At 53.3% G+C, this 17,994-nt stretch overlaps 1 protein-coding gene and 1 pseudogene across 4 annotated transcripts in view; both read left to right on the top strand.

Moving 5' to 3' along the window:
• The window catches only part of PKNOX1 (PBX/knotted 1 homeobox 1), a 43,586-nt gene that overhangs the window by 17,947 nt on the left and 7,645 nt on the right, over window positions 1-17,994 (top strand). For 3 of the 4 annotated variants that reach the window (XM_025050227.1, XM_025050225.1, XM_025050226.1), the window contains 6 exons: window positions 1,174-1,301; window positions 3,397-3,568; window positions 5,483-5,653; window positions 10,686-10,785; window positions 11,737-11,834; window positions 15,356-15,484. In XM_025050227.1, coding sequence (XP_024905995.1) covers window positions 1,174-1,301; window positions 3,397-3,568; window positions 5,483-5,653; window positions 10,686-10,785; window positions 11,737-11,834; window positions 15,356-15,484 — 798 coding nt within the window. The remainder of the gene's footprint in view (window positions 1-1,173; window positions 1,302-3,396; window positions 3,569-5,482; window positions 5,654-10,685; window positions 10,786-11,736; window positions 11,835-15,355; window positions 15,485-17,994) is intronic. The other variant, XM_006916722.3, reaches the window with a different exon arrangement.
• On the top strand, window positions 15,973-16,088 carry LOC112483824 (annotated as a pseudogene).

The following is a 17,994-nucleotide window of genomic DNA, read 5'->3' as shown; positions in this document are numbered from 1 at the left end:
CCGCCGGCCCCCGTCCCTGCCCGCGCCCTGCCGGCCGACCGTGCCGTGCGAGCTGCATTGCGAAGGAGCGTTGAAGTCAGTGTGGATGTGCCAGACGCAGCCCTTCCTCTGAGGACGAATGTTGACGTTTCCCTTTTTTCCACAGTCATTTAAAAAAAAACCAAATAATTCTAAATAATTTTTTTATAATACAGTCAGATTCCCCTGAAGGAAAGTCGTGCTTGATTGGGCTTTAGTTGGTTGTTTTCGTGTATCGTTTTAAGAGCGGGAGAAAAACCACCTCCCAGGTACATCGCACCATCTAAGGCAGCAGAATGGAAGTGACCTTGTCACTCTTCTGTTGGGCTGTGCCCTCTGCCACCGGCCCTGGGCATCAGGGTGAGGGTCGCGTCTCTTGGGGACGACCCCCACCCTACCCCAGCTCACCCAGCAGGCTGCTTCCTTGAGGGGCAGAGTCATGGCAGCCGGGGCGGGCAGGTGGGGGTTATCTGCTCATGGATAATTACAAATTTACGGAGGCCATTTTTTTTCCCCTGTAAACTGAATTCTTTACATTTAAAGATTTAAATGCTTTTACCTAACTTAGTAATGACACAGGTAGTTTAAACCAATTTAAATGATAATATCATGAAGACTTTCTTTTATGTTTAATACTGTTTCTTTAAACACAGCCCGTCTTTACTTTCTGAATACAGTGACTTTTTAAAAAAAAAGTTTTATAGCTTATACATTCCTGTAGTTTAAGGGTAGACGGGGGCGGCTTCCAGCCCTGTCACACCTACGTAGCATATTGGGTATGAGTTGTTTGTGACAAGAGCTTGGGCTGTTTGTTTATCCTTCTCTTACTATAATACTGTGCAGTGTGAGGCCACCTAGCGGGTAGAGACGGTAAGATTGCGTACGTGCCACTTCCCTTCAGTAATGTCTAGTTATTATAATTTTGGGAATTAAAAGCATTTCGCAGGTATCAGTCCTCTGTTTTTAAATGGTTTGGAAGTTTGATCTTTGTTTTAGCCGTTTTATAAACATAGTAAATTCAGAGGTAGGCGGTATTGGTTCGTACTGCTGCTAGCGACAGCTGGCAGTGGACCATTCCCGTGGCACTGTCCCAGACCAGAATACCTAGCAGCAGTTTGTCTCCTGTTTAGTAACCAAATTCTCCTCCCTTCACAGATGCAAGTAGTGACAGAGTTCAAGACGGAGCAGGACCCCACCTGCTCCGAACCCGATGTGGAAGGAGTGAGCCCTCCCCCCGTGGGGTCCCAGACGCCGATGGACGCAGACAAGCAGGCCATTTATAGGTAGTGCGGAGACGTGAAGCGTGTGGGTCTTAGGAATGACAAGCGTAGACAACCCTGCTGAATGGAACAGCAGAGCCGTTAGCCAGGCAGGGTAGCGAGGTGCGACGTGATCACTCCTGGGGTGCAGGTTTCCTCCGATTAAGACGTTATTCCTAATATCTTATTTATAAAAGTTTTGGAATATAAATCTCCGTCTTAGTCCACCTTACAAAACATCTTCTTCGGGCCCAGATGGTTTTACTGGAGAATTCTACCAAAATTGTAGAGGGAAAAAAAGCAGCAAGTCTGCACTATCCCTTCCAGAAAATGGGAGATGGAGAATGGAGGAATGGTCCCGAGCGCACTTCACAAGCCGAGCATCGCAGGACCAAAGCAGTACAAAAAAAACCAGGACAGACAAGCGCCCTTCATGAATTTAGACATAAAAATATTAGCAGATTGAATCCAGCAACAAAAAAATAGTAAAATCATATTAGAATAACATTTAGTGACCAAGTGGAGCTTATCTCAGTAATGGAAGACTAGTTCACTTTTCAGAGATCATTGAGACCCACGGTGTGATCATTTCAAGCGATGCAGAAAAGCATTTGACAAAACAGCAAATTATGATGAAGAACGATTAGCAAAGGAGAACTTTCTCAACCTGCTGGAGAACAAGTTCAAAAGCTGCAGCGCACATCACACTCGATGGGGGAAGGCTGAACGTGTTTCCCCTAAGACTGGAATAAGGCCGAGATGGCCGCGCTGACTCCTGTCCAGCGCGGGGTGGCGGTCCTAGCCAGAGCGGCAAGGCGAGAGAAAGAGAAGGCGTCCCAGCTCAGGAAGGGAGGAGTCAGACCGGCTCTAGGCACAAGCGACACGATTGTCTACGTAAAAATCCCAGCGTCTAGCAGACACTTCCAGGACCTAGGGAGTTTAATGAGGTCACAGGCCACAAGGGCGACACACAGAAGCCAGTTCCTATTTTTATACCAGTAATTTGCAATCGGAAACAAATTAAAAAGAAAATACATTTATAAGAGCTCCCAACAAAGTTTAGGTATAAACCTAACAAAACGTGCAGGACCTTCATGCTGAAACTAAAATGCTGATTCAGTCAAAGAAAAGCTAAATAAACGGTGGGGTGTACCATGTTTATAGATTGGGGGACTCAGCATAGTGAAGATGTCAGTTACCCTAAAATCGATCTGTAGACAATGTAATTCCGATTAAGTTTTAGCAGGATGTTTCTGTACATATACACGAGTTAATTCTAAATTTTACATGGAAGTCGAAAGAATTATGTCAGCTAAAGTAGTTTTGAAAAAGAAGTTGGAGGAATCAGTCTATTTGATTTTAATATTTGCTATCAGATTACAATAATCAAAACATTGTGAAATCACTGGAAGCACGGGCTCATAGATCAGTGCCGCAGGTAGAGCCCAGACAAATCTGTATGAATGTAACTCATTTGATCTTTGGCAAAGGTGCAAAAACAGTTCCATGGGGAAAAGTTAGACTTTCCAACAAATGGCATTGGGACAACGCAGAAAAGCGACCCTCGCCCCACTCTCGCATCTTACACAGAAACTTACTCAGAATGGATTATAGACCTAAATGTAAATTTTAAAACTTTGAAAAGTGGTCTGTCCATCCAATGGAATGTTATTCGGCCTTAAAGAGGAATGAGGTATTGATACGCGTTATGGCATGGATGAGCCGTGAAGACATCATGCTAAGTGGAAGGAGCCAGACACCGGAGGTCATGTGTTGTTAAGATTCCTGTTCATATGAAGTATTTATTTGGCGAATCTATAGAGATAGAAAGTAGATTAGCGGTGGCCTGGGCTGACGTTTGGGTGTAAAACAGAGAGTGACTGCTAACGGGTACTGGCTTTCTTTTTGGGATGATGAAATGTCCTAAAATTGACTGGTGATGGTTGCGCAAGTCAGGAAGGCACTAAATACCACTGACGTGTGAGCTCTGGGTGAATTGTATGGTATGGGAATTACATCTCAACAGAGCGGTCACGTCAGATAACGCGTGCACGCACACATACCAAAACGTCGTCACGTAAGCGGAGAACGTGCACTTACGAAGATTTTTTTCTCCCAGGCATCCACTATTCCCATTATTAGCTTTGTTGTTCGAAAAATGTGAACAATCCACACAAGGCTCGGAAGGCACGACCTCTGCCAGTTTCGATGTGGACATTGAAAATTTTGTAAGAAAGCAAGAGAAAGAAGGAAAACCCTTCTTTTGCGAAGATCCGGAAACGGACAATTTAGTGAGTAAAATAATGTTTTGTTTTTATTTTTTATTCTGAACCCAAAGGCTGTTCACTAAATTTTAAACTGCTAATTAGAACTTCCACAGTTCTAGTGAGACCGTTTTTAGTTCTGCCAAAGGGGTGACTCGCACAGTTCGCGCGGTCCCTGGCTTCGTCGTGTGTGTGACGCGAGTGTCTCCCAGCCTTCGCCGGGTCCCCTTTGCTGTGGTTCGGGCCCGCGTGCTGCGTGGACCGGGGGGTCCAGTTCTCTCCTGAACCCTCATAAGGATTCGTGGTGTTGGCCCACTCACCTGCTGTGCTTCTCAGGCAGCGCGTCTGTGGCCACCTTCAGCCCTCGGCTCCCCCGGTCATGGACACCTGCCTTCATTCGCCCAGACAGCTCTGTCATGAGGCTCACGCTGATTCGTGGTGGGTGACAGCTCGAGAAGCCTCGGCAGGAGCACAGAGTGGGGACAGGCATAGCCAGGGCTCCGAGGCCCCTCCCTGCCTCCCTCGGTCTTTCTGGGTGCACCCTCCTCTCAGTCCAGTGCTCCAAAAGTCGGGGTTCTCATGCTTTCCAAAGGACACGGAGGATCCTTCGGCACTAACGCCAGTGCTGCACCCCAGGGGAGCGGCCTTGGTCCTGCGCGGCACCGCCGGCTGGGTCTGGGGCACACGCCCTCCGTGGACCTCCGTCAGCGCCTGCCAGCTCCTGGGCCAGCACCTTCCTCGGGGCCGTTAGGAGCAGGGAGGGGTCCTGGAAAACCTCTTCCTGAGTAAATTGCCCAGTCTTAGTTATTTAAAAAAAAATTTATTACATATTCAACTCTGAGAGCCTGGTAGACTTTATAGGTGAGCCGTGTGACTGAGTCTACTTCCTCGGCCTTGATCGGGGACCAGCAGTGGACCAGGAGCTCTCTCCGCCACCGAGTCCCTGTTGTAGGGCCACCAGCGAGCGGGAGCGGGGCGGCCCCAGTGGTCCCAGGCAGGCGAGGTCCGAGCTGCCCTGGGTGGCGTTCCAGCACAAGGCCTGGCAGAGCTCGGTGCCCGCTGGTCCTCGCCGACCCACACGCTGGATCACTGCCAACGCGCTCTCGGGGAGGGGCTGGGCTTGGGTTGTGGGTCCACAGGCAGGCGGTGCTTGTGGTGGAGGTTTCGTTATCTATCAGTCAGCTCTTGCTGTGGGACAAATTATCCCAAACTTAATGACACTATAAAATTAAAATTTAGAAAACCGTAAGAGAAAATCTTTTGGATCTAGGGCTGACCTAGGGCTAGGCAAAGCGTGCCTGGACTTGACACCACAAGCGCGGCCCATGAAAGGCAGAGTTGGCAAGCTGAACTTCGTCAGAGGCGACGCCTGCTATGAGGTGGGGACGGGTCACCCTCGTCCGTAGAAGAAACAGGAGCAGAGTGAGGGGTCGCGAGTCAGCGATGGAGCGGGCCGAGGCCCGGCCGGTCCTGCACTGGGCTTGCCGAAGTCCCCGGGGCTGTCCCTCCTCCCTGCACACCAGATGGAGCCGAAATGCCAGACCCCGGGCAGTGGCGCTGGAAGGATTTGTCGTTTGCATGACACCTGGCGTCCGTCCACTCCTGTTACTGGCAGGAGCAGAGTGAGGGGTCGCGAGTCAGCGATGGAGCGGGCCGAGGCCCGGCCGGTCCTGCACTGGGCTTGCCGAAGTCCCCGGGGCTGTCCCTCCTCCCTGCACACCAGATGGAGCCGAAATGCCAGACCCCGGGCAGTGGCGCTGGAAGGATTTGTCGTTTGCATGACACCTGGCGTCCGTCCACTCCTGTTACTTACTGGCTGTGCCCGTGGCGACGGCCGTGCAGTGTTCAGGCTGGTAGCTAAGAGTCGTCGCGTGCTGGTGGCGATGCTCTAACTTCACGCTGCCTCGTTCTTCTCTGAGTCCTCGTTTTCTCTGCTTCCAGATGGTGAAAGCGATCCAGGTTTTGCGGATTCATCTTCTCGAGCTGGAAAAAGTTAACGAACTCTGTAAAGACTTCTGCAGTCGCTATATCGCTTGTCTGAAAACAAAAATGAACAGTGAGACTCTCCTGAGCGGAGAACCTGGAAGCCCGTATTCCCCCGTCCAGTCCCAGGTATTTATGTCGGGGCCTGCCACGCTTCCCGGGGTGACGAGACCGCTGGCCCCTTCAGCGGTCCCCGGGGCGTCCTCACCGCCCGCCTGCTCACAGTGCCCGCCAGGGCCATGGCCTGGCCTGCGCCGTGGGGGGTGGGGAGTGGGGTGCCCGGCGGCCGGAGACACCGTCTGTCCGTGTGCTGGGCCCAGGTCCCATGGTCCTGGACGGTGGAGTCCATTTCTTTCTTTCTTTCTGCCTATTGTAAAATCTGTTTTAAGTGGTGGGATGTGCACATAGCACACAGTGACCGTTCTAACTGTTTTCCGTGCACAGTTCAGGGGCATCAAGCACAGTCACACCGTTGTGCTTCTCCGGAGCCGTCCTCCTCCTCCAGCCACTGCCACCCATTAAGCGCTCACCCCCATCCCCCTCCTCCAGCCACCGGCACCGCCGTCTCCTGGCTGTCCCCATGAATGTGGTGACCCTAGAGACCTCGTCTAAGGGGAATCATGCCACGCGTGTCCCTCTGTGTTTGGTCTGTTTCACTTGGCGTGGTGGCCTCCAGCTTCCCTCATGCTGACGCACTGTTAGGTTCTGGCCACCGTCCTGACCGCGGTGGCCTGCCGCTGTGGCTGCGAGGTGCATTTCCCTGACGCCTAACGATGTCGACCATGTTTTCGTGTGCTTATTTGCCATCTGCATGTCCTTTGTGATAGAACATCTGCTCCTGTTTTTTGCCCATTTTCTAATTGGATTTTTTGTTTAAATGGTTGACTTTTGAGAGTATTCTAGATAGCACTTTATTGGATAAGTTCTTTGCAAATATTTCCTCCAGGTCTGTAGCTTATTTCTTCATCCTCTTGACAGATCTTTTCTGCGGAGCGAATGTTCCCCCCGTACGCACGTGTGCGCAGTTTTTTACTTTTATTTCTCATCCTTCCGGCCCCTCCCCTTTGGCCGCGTTCAGCTTGTTCTTCGTACCTGTGAGTCTGTCTCTGTTTTGTTTATTCATTTGTTTTGTTTTTTTCAGATTCCACATATAAGTGAAAACATAAGATATTTGTCTTTCTCTGACTTATTTCCCTTAGCATAATGCCCTCTAGGTCCATCTATGTTGTTGCAAATGGTAAAATTTCGTTCTTTTTCGTGGCCGAATAATATTCCATCGTATATACGTACCACACCTTCTTTATCCAGTCATCTATCGATGGACATCTGGGTTGCTTCCATATCTTGGCCATTTTGTAAATAGCACCGCAGTGAACAGAGGGGTGCATATATCTTTTTGAATTAGTTTTGGTGTTTTTTGGATAAATACCCAGAAGTAGAATTGCTGGGTCACATGGTAGTTCTATTCTTAATTTTTTGAGGGACCTCCACACTGTTTTCCGCAGTGGCTGCACCAATGCACAGCCCCCAACAATGTACGAGCGCTCCCTTTTCTCCACGTGCTCACCAACACTTGTTTGTTGATTTATTGACGATAGCCGTTCTGACAGGTGTGAGGTGATTTCTCATTGTAGTTTAATTCGCGTTTTCCTGATGATTCATGATGTTGAGCGTCTCTTCATGTGTCTGTTGGCCATCTGTGTGTCCTCTTTGGAGAAACGCCTGTTCAGCTCTTCTGCCCATTTTTTAATTGGATCGTTTGTTTTTTTGGTGTTAAGTTCTCTGAGTCCCTTATACATCTTGGATATTAACCCCTTATCAGATGTATCATTTGCAAATAGCTCCTCCCATTCAGTAGATTGTTTTTTGTTTTGTTGATGGTTTCCTTTGCTGCAAAAATGTGTTTTAGTTTGATGTAGTCCCATTTGTTTATTTTTTTCTTTTGTTTCGCTCGCCCGAGGAGTTGTATCCGGAAACATTACTGAAAGTGGTGTCAGAGTTTTACTACCTGTGTTTTCTTCTAGGAGTTTTATGGTTTCAGGTCTCAGATTTGTCTTTTAACCCATTTGAGTTTATTTTTATAGCTAGTGTGGCCCAACTTAATTTTCTCTGCATGTATCTGTCCAGTTTTCCCAGCACCACTTACTGAGGAGACCGCCTTTACCCCGCCGTTTATCTGTGCTCCCTTCCTCATCGGTTAATTGACAATTAAAGGAGGGTTATTTCTGGGCTCTGTAGTCAGCGTTTTAAAATAGCGAACCTTCCTATTTATCAGCTTTTCCTTTTACGAGTTGCGCTTTCGGCATCAAGTCTAAGAACTCTGCCTCGCCGTGGCTCCCAGAGACTTCCTCGTGTTTTTTCCTGAAAGTTTTATATTCTACGTTTAAATCCATGACTCATCTCGAGTTGCCTTTTGCACGAAGTGTGCGGGTTTTGCCTCCAGCTGGCCGCTCGCCGGCACCCTCAGTTACGGGGCACCCTCTCTCCCCGGCGCCACCCGTGCAGCTTTGTCAGATCAGCCGGGCACATTCGCAGGGTCTGTGCCTGTGTCCTCCGTTATGTTCTGCTGACCTGCGTGTCTGTGCTGCGCAGCCTCGGCAATCGTAGCCGAGAAATACATCTCGAAATTAGAAGATTGATTTTCTGTCGCTTTATTCTTTTTTAAAATATTCTTTTTCAGACATTTTGGCTATTTCTAGTTTCTTTGCCTTTTCATACGAATTTTAGAATAATCCTGTCTATATCTGCAAAAACGTTACTGAAATTTTGAGAGGAACCGCATTATACATCACCTTGGGGAGAATCGGCCACTTTGCTAGGTGAACTCGTCGCGTTCACAGACGTGGCATGCCCCCCGTTAACTCTGCGCCCCCGTTTGTTTACTCTGTGCCCCCGTTCGTTTGCTCTGCGCCCCCGTTTGTTTACTCTGTGCCCCCCGTTTACTCTGCACCCCCCGTTCGTTTACTCTGCGCCCCGTTTGTTTACTCTGCGCCCCCATTTGTTTACTCTGCGCCCCCCGTTTGTTTACTCTGTGCCCCATTTGTTTACTCTGCCGTGATGTCCTCCACTGCGTCCCACAGTGTCCAGCACAGAGGTCCCGTACATTCGTTTTTAGGTCGTACCCAGGCAGATCATTTTTTGAGCATTTATGAACGGTATCGTAGCTTTAATTTCAGGGCCCGTGCCAGTGTGTGAAAACACACCGGTTTGATGTTTCTCTTGTATCCTGTGACCTCGCTGAGCTCACTTCTTAGTTCTAGGAGGTCCTTTTTTGTAGATTCCTTAGGATTTTCTGCCTGTTTCGTCATGTCGCCTGCCGCAGGAACAGTGCTAGTTCCCGCTGATCTCTGAGCTTTTTCGTCCTCGCCTTGTCGCGATGGTTGGAACCCCCAGGACTCTCTGGAACAGTTTGGTGGTTCTCAGCCGGAGGGAAGGAGTTCAGCCTTTCACTGTTGCTTTTAATGGTAGTTTTTTTCCCTGAATGCTCTTTATCAAGTTGAGGAAGTTCCCTCTATCCCTGTTTTCCTGGGAGTTTTTTATTTTCAATTCCGTCAAATGCTTTTCCCGCGTGGATTGATAGGATTATGTGATTCTTCTTCTGCCTGTTCATATAGCGGATCGCATGACTTGACTTTTTTGAATACTGAACAATCCTCGCATTCCTGGAACAAACGCCACTTGGTCGTGGCACGTCGTCCTTTTGGGTAGGGACCCCTGAATTCCGCCGGCTAACACTTCGCTGGGCGTTTTGCATCTGAGTCGAGGGAGACTGGCCTGCAGCTACCTTTCCTAGTATGGTCTTTGTTAGGTTTGGTATCAGGATCGTGCAAGCCTCAGAAAGCAAATGAGAGAATCGCCGCCTCTCCTGTTTTCTGGGAGAGATCATTATACCTGGTATTAGTTGTTCTCTAATGACGGCTAGAATTCCCCAGTGACACTACCCGGACCCGGAGATTTCTTTTTTGGAGGTTTCCAAATTACAGATTCAGTTCCCTTTCTGGTCACCTCCTTCACATCAGATTTCGTCTACAACGTCGTGTCAAGGGTGTCGAGTTGTTCAGAGTATTCCTTTTATACCTTCGATGCCCACAGGCCTGTAGTCATATCCTCTGCTTCAGGCCTGGTATTGGTAGTTTGTCTTCTCTTTGTCTGTTGGTCTTACTAGAGGTTTATCAATACATCGAGCTTTTCAAACGACCTGTTCTCTTTCCATTGATAGTTCTTCTCCGTCGTTTTCTACTTTAATTTCATTGTTATCCGCTCCGATCTTTGTCATTTCCTCCCTTTTTCTTTGGTTTTATGTTGTTTCTCTCTTTCGAGGTTCTTGACGTGGGAGCTTGGAGCGTCACTTTGGATGGCTTCATTTTTATTCTGACCAAGTTAGTGAGGCAGACTGTGTGCGTACAGACCACAACTTACGCATTCACGTAGACGCGGTCGCCCACAGAACGACCGCCTCTGAGCGATCCCCACTTCCGCTGCTTAGTGTCTGGTGCCTGCATGTGCCAGACCCCGACCGAGCGCCAGGTGCAGAGGTCCCGCGCCTCGCCAGCCGCGCGTCTAGCCATCGCATCAGCGGATGCGTTTGCCCGTCTGGATGTAATTGCGACGTGACGTTCACAGACAGGTGCGCAGAGCGGGCGGTGGTACTCAGGTGTCACCGTGCTGTGGTAAGGCGGTAGGTACGGAGCTGTGTGGGCGCTGGGTGACCCCCGCCACCGCTCAGAGCCTCCCCGGCCTGTGGCATACTCTGAAAATGCTCATCCCCTCAAGGAGGCTGTGGTTTTTGGGAAATCGGGAGTCTGCATCAAACCTGATGGACAGGCATGTGATGAGATCAGGTGCTTCCGGTCTTCCGGTCACACCTCCAGGACTTGAAGGCGTGGTTACTGTGCACTGGGATGGAAGACCATCTTTTGGAAGCTAGGTTGAAACTAGTACCTCAGTGCTGATGATCACGGTCAGCGATCAGTGGGTTTCGCGTCTCTTGCTTTCCAGATGTGTAAGGCACGCTTTACCGAAGGAAGGCTTGTCATCTGGTCGCGCTCCTGCCTCGAGCATCTTTCCTTTGTCACTGATGCCTTATGCCACTCGTTTTGAAACTTTAAGCATGGCGTTCTGCTTCCTAGTAATCCGTCCCCTGTGTGCTTCTGACTCCCAGCAGATCCAGAGTGCCATCACGGGCACGCTCAGCCCCCAGGGAATCGTGGTGCCGGCGTCCGCGCTGCAGCAGGGAAACGTCACCATGGCAACGGTGGCAGGTACGCGAGGGAAGAAAGGACACCTTTTCTTTGAGTTTTTGCAAAAAAAAAAAAAAAGTCTTTTATTGTAGCACGGAGACGTGCGTAAATATCATTTTTAATTAATGACAGTTCCCTAACCCGAGTGCTAAAGTCTGGAGCTCTTCAGATGCCTGCGTCTTGTTAGTGCTCAGCGGCGAATACTCTGTGCAAACTGTGTCTCTACCAAAAAGTGTTAGGGAGGAAGGCTTTGTGTGAGCGTCGAAACCGCGTAGCAAAACCAAACGGCAGTTTTCAAAAAGCAGTTTCTCACTGTGCTCTTAGCGGCACCTGGAAAATCTTAACTTGGTGACAAGCAACCGAAATGCAGTCTTAGCCTTGGTCCCACTTGTATAATAAAAACGGTCACAGGAAGGGACGAATTCTAGAGTTCCCTGGTGCATCGAGAATGTTGCCTGTACAGACCATCGTGAAGTCGGAACGGAGCACGAGACGAGGGGGAGAAATTCACGCTAAAAAGCCTCCGTGACAGCACAGAGGGAAACCGCCACAGGCGAATTAAGGCACTTTTGATTAAAATAATAATAATAATAATAGCTATAATAAAAATACGTGCCATCTCATGGTTTTGGCCAGTCCTCTGGAATGTGTTAACTGGGGGGCAGGTAGGAATAGAGGCAAACGGGAGGGCGTGCTGACCCCGAGCTGCCCCTGCCCTGCGCCCCGTCCGGGAGGGGCGAGGCTGGCCGGCGGCACAGCGCCCTCGCCGGCCATGCCTGAGCGCTCCCCGTGCCCCGAGTTCGTTTCTGTCACGTGTAGCAACAAGTCGGCTGGCAAAGTACTGGTCATTTGAAATGCTGCAGAAAGCTCATCGTACTAGAGATTTTGTTCCCTCCATAGCATATGGAGAAGATGGGTTTTAAATCATTGAGACTTAAATGTAATTTAATTGTTTCCTTCTTCTGTTTCAAGGTGGCACAGTTTATCAGCCGGTCACAGTTGTCACTCCTCAAGGCCAAGTAGTGACCCAGGCGTTGTCGCCTGGGACAATAAGGATCCAGAACTCCCAGGTGCGTGTGCTGTTCCTTTGCAAGGGTTCGGGGTGGGGTGTCGCATGGGGCGGGGACGCAGGGAGAGCCGGACTTGAGCCGTTACTTGTGCGTGAGGATACTGGCCTCAGACACGCTTTCATGCAGCAGTGTCCAGCATATCTGGACGTCAGTGTTTGGGGTGTTTTTACTCTTTATCTCCCGTATTGTGAAAAGCTGTGAAGTTCAGAGGGATCTAAGGGAGCAGGAGGAAGCCGCCCATCATCCCTCCCCTCCCACTCGTCCAGCTTGCCTCTGGATCATGTGGCTGTCTCTGGGTTGGGAGGTTTGTGGCTGTGTAGACGAACTCTGGGTGCTCCCCTCTGTGCGTCCAGGCCACCCCGTTAATGCCCTCCCACAGCCTGCTGAAACACCTGAGCGGGGGCTCCCCCTGCCCCCTCCCTGCCGCCCAGTGGGGCTTCTGCTCCAGGCCTGATCGCTGTCCTCCCACGGATTACCAGCTCCTGAGGGATCCCAGCTGCCAAGCGCAGGGCAGCTTTGCGGACCCGAGTGACAGAGCTGCAAGTGCTGTGACAGACCGTGACCTTGGAACGGTCCTACCTCTCTGTGCCTTCAGGACAATGAGATTGGAGTCGATGGTCCGCCAGGGCCCTCTGAGTTCTGGCGACATGCCCACACCCACTTTTTCACGCTTAGCTGGGTTTAAACCAGAAAGCCATTGTTTCTGGTGTCAGTTCTTATTTAAGAGCGTGGATTCGTTCTGTATGTTAGTTCCTGGCCTTAGGCCTGCATGGGTGTTTTCTGCATCCCTGTTAACATCTCGGAGGCCCCTTGGGGATGCGAGTGTTTTCCTGAGTCGAGAGCAGGTTGAGAGGCCGCGGCGTGCAGGCTGCAGGCCCATCGGGGTTCCTGCCTTTGACTTCATAGAGGGTTACGTTGGACAAAGTCTCGCTGGGCACACATGGGCCCAGGACGCAGGGCGACTTCCCAGGTCCAGGGAATGCGGGGCGGGGGCGGGAGCTAGACCCACTGGAGCCGCCCTGGTCCCCGCTGACAGCCATGCTCGTGAGGCAGGCCCGCTGTGCACTGTTGCCTCGTGGTAAAGTGAGCAGCTGGGGGGGACCATTGAGCCAGGGCCATGGGCGCTGGGGTTCATGCGTCATCCGTGGGCGCTGGGGTTCATGCGTCCTATTGCTCCGAGGTTACTAGTCTAAATAGCAAACGCCCTGTCACCTCGGACACAGCGGGACTCCCCACTCCCCCCAGCGGGCCGGTGAGCAGAACTGCCCTGCTTCCCTTCCACCCGTGAGCCACCCCTGTGTGGCCCGCGGTGGCCCACTGTGTCCCTGTCCTTATCTGTCCTATCTTCCCCGTTGTCATTTCCTCCAGGGTGGCAGGGCCGGGAAGCCAGAGGGAGGAGCTGCTCAGGTCCTAGCGGGAGCGACTAGACCGGGAAGGGCCTGGGCCAGCCGCACCTGGAATGAAACGGGCACGTCACACGCACAGCTCTGCCACAGCTCTTTGGGCCGCTCTGGGCTCCTTTCTTCCTTCTTCTCTGGCCAAAGTTGGGGCTCTTGTGCGTCTGTGTCTCCCCTCCTTCAGACGCTGCTTTTCTGAGTTTGGTGCCGAGCACTGTGGACGCGCCTTTTGTCCCCGGGAGGTCCCTGATCTGTCTGCGGCAGCCCTGCCCCACCCCCACGTGCAGGCTGGCTCTCTCCAGGGCCTCACTAACTGGCCGTTGGCCTTTCTGAACCATCACTTGATTTTTGTGCCTTTTTGTATTTGTTCCCATTTTTGAGTTTTCGTCTGCTTTCCGAGAGATTTCCTTTCTATTAAGTTTAAATTTTTAGCGTGGTTTTAATTTCTAAGACTCTTCTTTGCCTTCTGCGCATCCTACTTTTGGTTCACGAAAGGTCGATGTTTTTCTTTGTTTTCGCGTTCTTTCTGTTTTCTCTGCATCTCCAAGTTTATTCACTTTGGGGTCTGTTTTTGTGATAGAGGCTTTCAGGTGTTTGGGGACACTTAGCTGCCCTTTTACATATAAACATGAACTGCTACACGGCTGTTTGGTTCTTGTCATGTGCTGGGCTGTGGCAGGCTGGCTTCCCCGAGCCGGCTGGCCCGCGTTCCGCCCGTCCGCAGTCATTTCTTCCCGTCTCTCCGGAGGAGGGCTCTCTGACCCCTGCCTGGGCAGACGCAGTTGCAGGGGCTGAAGGAGCTGACGTCCCGTCTCACGTGCAGACGTCCCTGCCGCCTGCTCCCCACTCCAGCTGCGCACAGCTGCCCTGAGTATGCAGCCCCTGGCGGCTTTCCCTGGGAGAGAAACCTCGAGACTCGTGCAGGGGTGGGGGCAGATCAGCCATCGCAGAGAATGCTGGGGGACATTTGGGGTCTCACTGCCTCTTAAACAGGCTTCCAGCCAGTTTCCTAGGCCTTCGAGTCCCCGCTGTGCTCAGTCCCAGGCTTTGCTGGGGCTTGGTGCGGGCAAGTGGGCCAGTGTCCCCGGCGCCTTGGGACGAGCTTCAGAAGCCCCTTTCCCGCACGTGTGAGCGTGAGCATGGGGCGGGCGTAGTGCTGTTTGCTTTTGGTCCAAAAACAGTTATGCCATTCGTAGTCGTCTCGAGTTAGTGGTCTAACCGTCTCCTTAGAGTCATTAATTCTGTCTGTCTGGATGTTGGTGTTCGGGCTTTTTAACGATATATTTAAAATGATGTAAACGCAGAGGAAACACAAATAACGTGGTAGCAGCCTCTGCCAAGCGAGCTCCCAGGTCCCTTACACTGCGTCTGTGAGTACAGCACAGTGACGTCGGCCTGGGGGAGCTGATGCTCACTCACTCGTGAAGTTACATTCTCACATCGGCCTTCAATCAGAGTGACAGCAGAGGTGTCCCTGACGTGCCCGCTGAGGCCCTGGCAGCACGTGTTGGCCCCAGGCCGCAGCCCCCTCCACGTGGCCGTGTCCATGGGCCTGCACGGTCCCAACCCAGTCCCAACCCGGGCCGGCCCAGGGCCCCGTGCCCGAAGCGCCTGCTCGCCTTTGGTGGCGGAGCGGACAGGATGCCCCTCACGCTTTCCTCCCATGGCGGGGGAAGCTGTGTCCTTCTTCATGGCCGGCAGAGGCGGTCCCCTCAGCCTGCGAGCCCACCCCCTCTGTGTGCACGCTGTCCCCGTCCCCTCTGCTCAGCGGCGAGGCCACCTCCAGTCAGTGGTGCTTCCAGCCTCTGCGCCCCTCCCGGTGGCTCCTCGAAATGCTCGAGGCTGGGCGCTCAGATGTCCTCACGTCCACTGCTGGGGGAAGCCGGGTGCTGAGGAGACCGCAGGGCGAGTGGCTCTGCGTCCTCGTCTGTCCCGCGAGGGCTGCAGGGGCGGGACGCCGGGGGGCACGTCACAGTGGGGAGGGAAGCGCAGCCTGAGAATTAGCCGCCACCGTGCATCAGCCGCTCACCCACGGTCCCGGGTTCTTCTCCCTCTGCGGTCACGCGCTGTCGGGATGTCAGAGTTTTCTGCGCTTTCTGATCGTGTTTTTCAATTGCTTAAAAGCTTCAGTTACAGTTAAACCAGGACCTGAGCCTCTTGCACCAAGACGACGGCTCGTCCAAGAACAAGAGGGGCGTCCTGCCGAAGCACGCCACCAGCGTCATGCGGTCCTGGCTCTTTCAGCACATAGGGGTAAGGACGATGGCGGCCTCGAGCCCGCGGGGCCCTCAGCCACCCGTGCTCTCTGGCTTATTTTCTGGGAAAAAGTTACGTGTCCGGGCCAGGAGGCCTGCTTTTCAGTGTCTGTGTTTTTCACTGTCCATATGGGTCGAGCAGGGACAGAAGACAGGGTCACCCCACAGGGAAGGACACCACTGTGAGAAACTTGAAGTAGGACGTGGTTCCGTAGTGTAGCGGTCGTAAGGACGATGGCGGCCTCGAGCCCGCGGGGCCCTCAACCTCCGTGCTCTCTGGCTTATTTTCTGGAAAAAAGTTACGTGTCTGTGTTTTTCACTGTCCATATGGGTCAAGCATGGGACAGAAGAGAGGGTCACCCCACAGGGAAGGACACCACTTCGAGAAACTTGAAGTAGGACGTGGTTCCCTAGTGTAGCAGTGAGCACGTCTGCTTCACACACAGAAGGTCCTGGGTTCGCGCCCCAATGGAGCCACGGTCCATGGTCTGTGGCCACGCCACCCTGAACAAGCCCGATGTCTGATCTCGGAAGCTAAGCAGGGTCGGGCCTGGTTAGGACTTGGATGGGAGACCACCTAGGAAGACCGGGTGCTGTAGGCATAAAAAAAAAAAAAAGAAAAGAAACTTAAGGTACACGAGGGACCACCGGTGAAAAGGGAACAGCTGGGCACATGGTCCTCGTACGCGTGCACGTGAGGGTGACTCAGGTGACAGGAGGTCAGGTCAGTGACAGAAGTGGGCAGAGAGGAGGAGTGTTTGGGCGCAGCCTTGGAAAACAGCGACCTTCTATGCCGGACTGGTGAGGAAGACGCACTGAGGTCCCCGGCGGAGCAGGGAGCTGAGCGCGGACGGGGTGGGGGACGGCTTGCAGCACAAGGGGGAACGTGGCCGGCCCCCAGGAGCACGTCCTGTCTCAGGAGGCACACTCGTCCGTGGTTTCGGTGGGATGGACACGCTGCCCACTGGGCTGAGCCCCCCAGTCCTCACCCCACTGACCTTGGGGGCAGCATGTGACCCCAAGCGGCTCTCGGGAGCACCATCCAGGCCAGCGGCCAGGGTCAGGACCGTCCAGTTTGGCTGCCGGAGGAGCAGTGGGGACAGAGGCAGGGAGGGTGCTCCCTGCTGTGCCACCAGGGTGTCCAGGTCCGGGGAGCTCATGGGGCGCAGGTGCCATCTCCGCAGTCAGGAGAGCAGGAGGTCGTGGGGCGCCCCGGTGGCCTCGTGAGCCGCCGTGCAGCCGGGGTTCTCCACGTGCATGCGGCCGCCTGCTCCCTCAGCAGCCCTGGCCCCCGGCTCGCCCGGCTCTGCCCGGCTCTGCCCCCCCGCCCTTCCCCTTCCCTGCTGTCGCCCCCACTGGCCGGCTCCTCGCTGGGCTCATCTTCGTCTCCGTCCTGGCGCAGTTGCTGTCACTGGACGTGTCTGTCGGGCCCACGTCTCATGCCCTTCCCCTCCCTTCACCCTAATCGGGCGACCGCTGCCCGGGCCTGAGGCTGCATTGGTCCCTTGGCGCCTGTCCCTGCCCTTGCCCCGACCATGAGCCCTGAGACCACCCCCCGATCTTGGCCGTCTCGCCTCTCTCTGGCTTTGGCCCTCGTCACGGTCACTCGTCCCCCTTCCCTTTGATTGGTCGGGCTCCTTCCCCAAGGGGCAAGGACCCAGGGAGACTGGCTCTCGGCTCGGAACGGCACGTGATGTCACCGAGCAGCCCCGTGGTCCCCCAGAGTGGCCGCGGCCGCCCTCCCTGAGTGCCAGGCCCCAGCTTCTGTCTCCTCGGGCATCTGTTCTTCGCCGAGCCGCCCCCACCAGCAGGACCTGGAGAAGGAACAATGCGACCACGTGTAGAAACGTGTCCTAGAAATATTCCCATGGAAACGAAAGGCGTTACGGATGAGGTGGCACGGTGACGGTCACACCGCTGGGACACACGTTGGTGTGGTGAGCGCGTGTGGCTTTGGGGGCAGGGGCACGACGAGCGGGCGCGGCACGCGGGGCTGTGAGCGCGGGGAAGCGTCAGGGAGACGGGACGAGAAAAGTGGACGGACACGGTTTTAACTATGTCGTGATTATTGCAGCCAGTGAGCACGGCTGCGGTGTCGTGATTGGGGCACGCACAGCGTGGTGGCACTGGGTATTTATTTCCCTTTCGGGTTCCCTTTAACGTCGAATAATCTGAAACGATGACTGCTCACAGTCAACGAAAATGCCGCCTTTTCCCTGGCACGAAGCAGCCCGTCTCCTGGCCCTCGTTCCTCTGGAGCGGTGGCCTCTCCTCGCGGTCCTCCCAGTGCTGGGGGCAGCACTTACTGCTGTGTCCTTGGGTTTGTTGTCCTTCGGTTTCCGGTGTGTGTACTTACGTTTCCGGCCTCCCCTTTCCGAGCTTTCTGAAGGGCCGCGCACTCATCTGCAGACTCGAGCCGAGTTAGCGCGGTAGCTCGGGGAAGCGGGCTGCTTCTGAGGCGGATCCCAGGCTGCCCCCATCCCCGTCACAGGCAGCGGCTTTTACAGC

The sequence above is a fragment of the Pteropus alecto genome, unplaced genomic scaffold (genome assembly GCF_000325575.1).
Source record: "Pteropus alecto unplaced genomic scaffold, ASM32557v1 scaffold97, whole genome shotgun sequence".
NCBI lineage: Eukaryota > Metazoa > Chordata > Mammalia > Chiroptera > Pteropodidae > Pteropus > Pteropus alecto.
The sequence above is the reverse complement of the archived record's forward strand: the minus strand, read 5'-3'. Positions and strand labels throughout refer to the sequence as shown.